General features: G+C 40.0%; 1 protein-coding gene across 1 annotated transcript; it reads right to left on the reverse strand.

Moving 5' to 3' along the window:
* Positions 1-1,323: 1,323 nt before the first annotated feature.
* On the reverse strand, positions 1,324-8,133 carry LOC309327008 (vomeronasal type-2 receptor 26-like; the record flags this gene model as incomplete). Its single annotated transcript, XM_081836040.1, has 6 exons — positions 1,324-2,222; positions 2,440-2,566; positions 3,024-3,251; positions 3,521-4,378; positions 5,891-6,182; positions 7,919-8,133. The coding sequence occupies 6 exons, from the start codon at positions 8,131-8,133 to the stop codon at positions 1,324-1,326; spliced, it is 2,619 nt and encodes an 872-aa protein (XP_081692166.1).
* Positions 8,134-9,613: the final 1,480 nt, after the last annotated feature.

Below are 9,613 nucleotides of genomic sequence, written 5' to 3' on the forward strand. Positions count from 1 at the left end.
GTTTTATTTGGAGATATTGGCAGTGAGCATTTGTGTGCCAAGACCCCATGCCCCTCAATTGCCTATTGATTAATAAACACAGAGATGCGAATATTTAGGTTAATAGGCTAAAACAGGCCACAACTTTATTGGTTACAGCTGGGAGTGGTTGGGCTTAGGGTGAAGCCAGGCAGTATCTTGACTCCCACCTGTCTGCAGGAAGTCCAGCAAAGGGTAAGCTACCAATAGGGGGAGCCCTATGACTTACACCAAATAGGGACACCACAAGGTATCTCGGTTGGGGTCATGGCATGGCCATAGCCCACGCCTGGGCTTCAGACAAGATCCACACCCCTGGATCCTGTTAACAGATTGCCCTTATAGAGGTGGGGCAGGCGGAGGATACAACCTCTCCTCCATTAAACAAAGGCCTACTCAATGCCTAACCTTACAAAGTTGTGGTAGGCGAAAACCAAATGGCAGCTGCTAATTCACTAAGTGGAAAAATTCCTTCCGGCCCCAACAATAAGGTGGCCGACATTTGTCCATAGCAAGATTGTGTCATACAAAAGCTTAAAAAGAGGACGGGTGGGTTGGGAGATCCAATGAGGAGGTGAGAGAGGGAAGCCCCCTGGCAGTGCTGCAGTTTAAAACACCCATGGCCATGCCCTTCTCCAGCATTGACTGGCCAGGTGGGTGTGACGTGGCCGGGGGTTGACATGAGGGGGCATCAATCCCCTGCCCCTGAGCCAGATCACCACAAGCGCCCTGATGCCCTGGTCTTTCTTTAAATATTTTTTTAAAAAATGTGCATATGTATATTATAAATGCTATTCTGTGCGTATTTTAAAAATCAAAATAATGTGAAAACAGGACAGAACAAATGCATGGAGTGTATTTCCATCCATAAAACATGAAAAAGACCCCAGGAATAAAAAACCATGGTCTTCAGCATGAAAAGAAACAGACCTTTCAAATGCTATTTAGTCGGAAAATGTGGGATACTGACCTCCAGGAGAAAAGATGGCTGGCTTGTTCTCGATTGCCAACTCTTCGTCGGCAGATTATTATGAGGTGATTAATGATAGCAAAGATGTAAGTTTTGCTTATTATGGTCTTCCTTGAAGATAGGGAGATCAAGAGATTAACCTCAAATATTCTGGGGAAAAAACTTTTCTTCTCAGTGGAAACAAGAATTTTGGGATGTGGGGAACATCTTAGTGCAAGCAACCACCATCCTGCTAGACACAGGAATTATAAAACTATGACGAAGAGCTATGTAGGAGAACAGTTCCAAATATCCAGCACACAAACTATAGCCAAACATGCAGATACTTAAATGCTTCAATAACCTCTTTTTATTAGTTGTTCCCTCTTGTTCAGCTCAGGCCTCAACAAAAGAATGTAACATTTTGGGGAAAATATGCAACCCAACAAACCAGCACTGGAGGCTAAAATAGAAAAACTCTCCACAGCAACCATGTATTTTCCCTTCGAGCTCAGATAAGCTGGAATAAATGACACCCAAACACTGCAGAAGACCAACATGCTGAAAGTGATGAACTTGGCTTCATTGAAACTGTCAGGTAACTTCCTGGCAAGGAAAGCTACAGTGAAACTGATAGTGGCCAGCAAGCCCATGTAGCCCAAGACACAATAAAACATAGGTACAGATCCTTCGTTACATTCTAGTACAATTTCTTCAGTAAGTGATTTTGTGTCAATGTCTGGGAAAGGGGGAGTAGTAGCCAGCCACACAGTACAAATGGCTGCTTGAATAAAGGAGCAAGAGAAAACAATGGTGCTGGCCAACTTCTTCCCCACCCACTTCTGCATCCTTGATCCTGGTTTGTTGGCCATGAAAGCCAGAACCACAGTGATGGTTTTTGCCAGCACACAAGAAACAGCCACTGAGAAGATGATGCCAAAAGCAATCTGTCGAAGACACACCACCTTCTTAGGCTGTCCAATGAAAAGCAAAACACAAAGGAAGCAGAGCAGAAGGGAGGTGAGGAGAGTGTAAGTGAGGTCCCTGTTATTTGCTTTGACAATGGGAGTGTTGTGGTGCTTCATAAATGTCCCTAGCACCAGAGCGGTGGTCAAAGCAAAGGAAAGAGCGCAACAGGCTAAGCCTATCCCCAAAGGTTCTTCATAAGACAAGAAGATGTCAATCTTGTGAAGACAGAAATTCTGTTCTTTGTTTGGATAGCTTTGCTCCATGCATTTGTAGCAATCACTCATGTCTGAAATGAAAAGTTATTGACTTCCTCTCACAAAATCTGAACAGTACATATTGCCAAGGAAGGAAGGATGCAAGAATTGGGGGTGAAGTGAGGCACCCATGGGAGCAGCTACCTAATATTTTGTGGCAAACTCCCTCTCAGTATTGGCTCATGTAGACCAGTCTATCATTGCCCACTACTCCCCTTGGAAAATACTGCTGAGTCATTCATTTCTTACCTTTCTGGTCTGAAATCTTCCCTTGAGGACATGGGATGCAGTCATAGCAGCAAAATGACTTCCCCTCCTTCACTTTCTTGCTAGAGCCAGGATTGCAGCTTTCACTGCACACAGAAATAGGCCTCACCTAATTCATGAAGGATACAGTACAAGAAATATTTTGTGCTGAATCCATAAATCAAAAAGAACAGAGTGAGAATGAGGAGCTTGGAATCCTTATACTGGGCCCTTTTTTAATGTTACTATAGTGATGTTTTCCAACATTTTTCTACACCATCATATTGGTAATGGTTGACTTGTTTCTTGTTTTCTTTTAAATTATCCACTGTTGTTATTTTTTCACAGCAAGGCAGAATTGATTGAAATTCCTCAGTCAATAATATCAAAAGGGCAGAACCTTTGGAAGATAATTTAATATAGTATTTTATATATTTCTGTGGGTTTTTTTAACCTTCTCAATTAACACACTCTCTTTTATAGCAGTCATTCATTGTCCACTAAAAATCATTTTACATATCAGAACACAGTGTCAGTGCTCATTCAAACCTGGAAGTCAATCTAAATTCCATACAATTATATTCTACCTGGTTAAACCAGTTATGCCATGTCACAGCATCTTCATTGATATTGAATAGTTGGTCGGAAGAAGCCTGGGGATCCACTGTCCCAACCTTCATTCCCTGAAAGGATTGGTTGGAGAAAATAATCCAGTTGATAATATCAAATCCAGCAACAAGCACCCCATTCTTGTCAAAAGAAATCATGTCCCCAGCACTGTTGTTAAATGAAATGCTTCTCAGAAAATGATGCAGCTAGAATGGAAAGAAAAGAAAAGGCAAGAGTTTAGAACATTCTTTAGTGGGATCATTCAGACTAAATTCAATACCATCAGTTCAATGATGGCATGGGTGGGTTTTGAGTGGAGGAAGACAGATCAACAAAATTGCATCAGTCTTCACAGATAAAGGCAGAAAAAACTATTTTCCATTTCATGGTAAGAGGAATGGAGATGTAAATGCCAAGATGAAAAAGGTTATTTGGGGTCTTTCTTAACACACAGGATAAAATATCAACCCATTACCTGCCACAAATCTTGAGTCTGAACTGTCCAACTTCCTCTATCCACCACTGCCCTCTTTTTAAGTCGAGATGAAGACAAAGTTTGTAGAGCATGGGCCATGACATAGACAGCATTATAGATACTGTAGCTGTGGCCAGTCATGCCCATTTCAAAATAAGTGCCAGGAAGGCTCTCCAGCTTTTCATCCCCTGTGCAAATGTTCCCTTGCACCTCGTCAACAGTGGTATTTTGGAATATACAGTCAAAGGCCTGTTCCCAGAAGTGCCTGATAAAACCATCACCTTTTGTGCTGGAAGGGCTTCTGCTCTCAAGGAAAGTTTTAAATCCTGATAGATTATTGGAGTGAAATGTGAAGGACAGAGCACCATGCAGCATTTGTGTCTCCCAAGTCCTCTGATAGACAAATGAGACAAGCTCCATCTGGGCTGTCATTATCCATACTTTGCCTTTAGGTTTTTTAGACACATCTAGATTTGACAAATATGGCAACCATCTCAAAAAAACTAAAGTGTAGGATTCTCCAGAAACCACCAAGACATTTGTTTGAGAGTCCATGATTTTATCATGTATTGTTGCGCCATCTTCCATCATGCTTCCCATTTCAGTGACAAAGGATAACATGGGTAATCTCTCTATGAAGGCAAAACAGATGCCATTCTGGGAGAACACTGGAAGCACACTTTGCAGAAATCTTTCTCCACTGTCATTATCCATCACAATTATCCCAATCCATGTCCACCAGAAATGCAGAAGCAAAGAGAGAATCCCTTCATACTGAAGGGCTTCCTCAGTGACCAGCTGGTAGAACAAAAGGCCTGAGGCTTTGTCATGCCTCACTGGAGCAGGGCCATATATTAACTAAAGAGAGATATGGAATGGAGGGGTGTGTGATGATAGTAGTAACAACAATATTGAGAAATATGAATGTCCAAAGTTCAACACATACACTATTCAAGCAGAAATTACAACAACCTGGCAAGCAAGTGAATGTTGTTATTTTCATGCTGCAAAGAGGGGCCTTATACTGATTAAATGGTGGCTAGCGTATGTCCACCTTGCAGAGGGAAGCTGGGGAGAACTGGCTGAGGGACCATCCTTGTCTCCCAACTTTAACCACAAACTTGTTTTAAGCACAATACAACACAATTGTCAATATAAAGTAAGTTTGTTTGCTTATTGCCCATTCATTTCTTGGTTCTATTTAAGGTGCTCAAGCTAATATTTAAAGCCATAAATGTCTTAGACCCCAAATATTATAAAAACTGCCCCCTTCCCTACAGACCCACTTGGGTATTAAGATTGGCAGTGTGGTCCATCTTGCTTGTTCTACCATCTCAAAAACCTGGGACTGGTGGCATGGGAAAGGACATTCTCTTTGGTAGCCCCTAAGTTGTGGGTCTCCCTCCCCACAGAGGTGCACCTGGCAAATTCAGTATGTAGTTTACACTGAGAGCTGAAGACACATCATTTTACCCTGGCTGTTGACACCTGATATCTGTATTTTCACGACCTAGCTTCTTCCCATTACATATCAGATAGGTGGCATCACTGTTATCTGTTTGGCACCTACTGGAAATTTTCCATTTTCAATAAGTCTTTTAAGTGGAGATGTTTATCCCTATCTTTATCCATGTTGGGTTTTAAATTGTTTTTATGCATGTAATGATTTTAGTTTCCTTTTTATATGTGGAACTTGTATACATGATTTGATTGTTGAATGTTTTTAATGTTAGATGACTTTGAGATGTTTCATAGGAAAAGATTAATAAGTGGAAATAAATAAATAGATAGTAATAAACACAATACCTAAATAATGTATAAGTACTTTAAACAGCACACGTTTCTCACCACCTAGCCTTACCTGTATTCAAGTTACTCAAGTATGGAGCTTCTTGCTCAGTTCAATGAAAATCAGGATCTACATACTTTTGAAAATGGGTCACCTTCCTACATGTGGTCCAGTCTAGAATAAGAACATACATATATGGCTCCCCTCCTATCCTGGCACAATAATGTGTATAACAGATGGCAAAAAGGAGAATGAATTAGAACACTGAATTTCACTCATCCAAATTTAGCCAGATGATGGAGATCTGTTCTTCTTTTTAATCTGCACAAGTACCCAGAATAATATTTTCATGAATCTCAGCTCAGCCTTTTATGGATTCCCATTTATGAACAACCAAACAAAAAATGAAGAAACCCTAATGGCTGTTTCTCCTGATCTGGACATGAAAGGTACAGAAAAGATCACGTCTACATCATTACCTTCGTTTTACACATTTATGTCACTAAACAATGAAATGGAATCTGGAAGGATAAAGCAGGTATGAAAGATGTTCAAAACTGCATGTTTCACACACACACTACCTGTGGAATTTTATATTGATCCAAGATTGTTGCCACATGAAGAGAGACTGGAGAGTCCAACCCACCAATAACTGCTATCAGGTCATCCTGATTGCCACATTTGTAGTTGGGGGAAAATCTGTTTGGTGTGGATAACAGGAGCATTGTGGCATGATAGGTCCACTTTCCATTGAAATAGCTGTCATAGATGTGGAAGCCCAAGGTAACATTAGGTAAGAGGTGGAGGTTTTCATTGATCTCCTTGACTGCGAATGCCAAGGCTAGGATGTGTTGGTAATGCTTCGGCACTACTCTAGAACAAGAATTACATTCTGTTAACCTTTTAAAAAATACCACAACTATGTTACGTGTAAGCTTCTTTAAATGTTGTTATTTATTTTAGTATTTACACAACTTCTTTCTTCATGGCACACTCTTCCACTGTCTCCAGAGATGGCAAATGTCAACACAATACATTCCTTGATGTAATCTTTGGCATAACATGGTGTACACAAAGGTGAAACTACCAAAGTGATAATCTTCAGGAAATGATATTGTCTATACCTATATGTGCAGAGATGACAGAACTAAACAGCATCAGTGTTCATCTTCAGAACTGTATGCTAGACTTTATTGTACAGTTTTATGTTTTATAGCTGTAACCTACTTTGATGTATATTTTTATGACACAGTGGTATATAAAGATTTTTATAACTAAATAAAAAAAAAAACCATGGCACAGCCTGACTTTTCTTCGAAATGACATTTTCTTGGTAATTACCTTCAAAATTTAAAGTGTTATATAAAAACATATAATCTAAACACAATAAGAGGTGCTATTTAGTATTTAACTCTAACAAATATACAGTGGTACCTTGGGTTACATACGCTTCAGGTTACATACGCTTCAGGTTACAGACTCCGCTAACCCAGAAATATTACCTCGGGTTAGAAACTTTGCTTCAGGATCAGAACAGAAGTCATGCAGCGGCGCGGCGGCAGCAGCAGGAGGCCCCATTAGCTAAAGTGGTGCTTCAGGTTAACAACAGTTTCAGGTTAAGAACAGACCTCCAGAACAAATTAAGTACTTAACCCGAGGTACCACTGTACATTTATTCCACTTATATTCTTATTCTAAATTAAATGTCTTTGGTACAGAGTGCCTTATAAAGATATTCTGAACAAATCACAGATGTAGAAAAGAATGAAATCACCCCAAACAAGGAGAAAACAAGCTTTTTTTGTTTGCTTGCTTATCATCAGGAATCAGATTTGAAGGAAGATGGTGGCGACTCTCAGGTGAACAATTTCTACATAATACTTTCTTAGTCACATCTGAAAACAAGCAACTCTTCCTTGATATTTTGAAAGATGGCAATTAGGGTACCAAAATTATGAATGAATAAATAAAGATGAGTAAAGTAACACCTGAGTAAAGAAGGAGGGGAGCAGAAATTGGGCTTTAACCTGAGTTTTTGCCATCTGTGAGATGGAATCAGAAACATTCATGAAGTATAGTGTAATCAATGACTTCTTATAATGATAGATATATAACCCGTAGCTGGGAATCATGAGCAGGATGTTCCATAAGTACAGCAGGTTAAGAAAAGCAGTTCTGAATCGGACCACAGGTCCATCTTTTCCAGTACCCTGTGCTCACAGGGGCCAGATTGATTCCTACTGTTCTATTGTGCCCATCTCCTACTTGTGGTCTTCCCATTGAAATGGCAGTATAATTGGGAATTAGCTTTTAAATAATATACCAGGTGTGCAAGACCATCAGATTCACCTGCATAGATAGCAGGAGACAGAGATATAAGCTTCATTGGTTACAGACGCCTGGTTGAAATAAGACACAAAACATCCCTAGCATTTCTAATTAGGTCCACAGTGTGTGTGTTTTCTCTCTCTAGAAAACAAGGAGCTTCCTCCCTGCCCCTGGAACAGCCTTCCTCAGACCTGAAGCTTTTCCCACAGTCCTAACCCATAAGTCATCATAATGAAATGCAGATCTAAGACTGATTTTAAAAATGAAGGGAACTCCCTTACATAAGTTCTTCAACCAATGCTGGTGGGGGTTCTTCAGTGAAGGATAATTCTTTGGAGACGATGAAGTTGTGAGAAGCTATGCCACCAAGAATGAGCTCCCCTGACTGGTGATACTTGTGAAGCGGAGGGTGTGGATCATGGACATGACACTTCACAATGTGAGCCTTGCATATGTGAGGAAGTTGTGCCAGCAGCAACATCACAAAGGTCACCATCCTGATTGTAAGGACAAACCTTCACTAGACTTACTTTATCATGTTTTCACTGACAACTCCATCATTTCAATGGCTGATCTGAATACTTGTCTGTCTGCAGTACACCATAAACCTCAAGAATAAATACTGTTATTTCTGAACAGGACTTTTTTTCAGCCAGAACTCACCATGGGGGTGCTGTTGGCATTATAAAAGAACAAGGGAGGTGTTCAGGGTAGGTTCCAGGACCTCTTTTTTAGTAAAATAGCACTGGTCCCAAGACATATTTTTTAACATGGCACATAGATAACATCCTTTGCAGTCTCCAGCACTAATAATTGCAAGTGCTTTAACATGTGTCAGAGTTAATTACAGTCTATTTTATAATAACAAAGGAAAATAATTACAAAGTCATGGTTGAAGTTTTCCCTGTGGAATTACAGAAGATTTCAGATAATCATGTTTGTCACACCTGGGCAGAAGTTTTCCTTTGTTCAGTTTTCTGCCAAGGAATTCTGATCTTATGAGCAGCTCACAGGATAGTTTTCCATTAGGGTTTGTTTTTTGTTTACTTCCTGAATGGCCGAATGGATTTATCTGCCTTTTAAAAAACTTTTCAAAATACTTTAAAGAATGGGTATTTGGACACACACACGTGCACACACACACATGTAAATGCTATTTTTGTCTATTTTCCTATCATTGTAATGCAGAAACCAGAGAGAACAGACCCATGGACTTTATGTCATCAAGAATAAAAAATGAAATGGGCCCCAAAAATACAGAACAATGATCTACAGCAGCAAAAGAGTGTGTGTGTGTGTGTGTGTGTGTGTGTGTGTGTGTGTTTCTATCTATATCATCTATATCTATATCTATATCTATATCTATATCTATATCTATATCTATATCTATCTCACTTTGTTGGATAACGTGGGATACTATGTGTACCAGCAGGCAGCAAGAAGGGATGGACAAATATATTAGCAAGGAGGGGAGGGCAAGAATAAAGGGAACATCAACATGAGCTAGTTGAGAAAAGAGACAACAACACATGGTGTCAGACCTGACTGTGAGAGTAGGGGTGGAAGAGAAAATTTAATATTAGCCTACCTAATTTGCACTTCTCAAAGCAATATGTGAACTAAAATTTTGTAATCCTTGGAAATTTTCATGAAATATAGTTATCCGGTAGCAAAGGTTCAGTGAGGACAATTAATCACTTTAACGGGGAATTGTGTAGTCTCCAGTCTTGTATTCAACGCTGTGGGACTCACTGGCAGTGTGGGTAGCACCTTTGAGGTCAACCCTTCGAGTTGTGGGGCCCTGGGAAGGGGTGAAGAAGAAGGCCTTAATCCTCACCTGGGAGGTAGAGACTTAAGGGAATGGGTAGATGAAACACAACCTAACACCCTTGTCAAACTGGGTACATCCACAATTTGTTACAAGTAGGTTTTTTTAAAAAATAAACTTTATTGAAAATAAAATGATTACCAAGCAA

This window comes from Podarcis erhardii (assembly GCF_964252035.2).
Source record: "Podarcis erhardii genome assembly, chromosome: 13".
Classification (NCBI taxonomy): domain Eukaryota; kingdom Metazoa; phylum Chordata; class Lepidosauria; order Squamata; family Lacertidae; genus Podarcis; species Podarcis erhardii.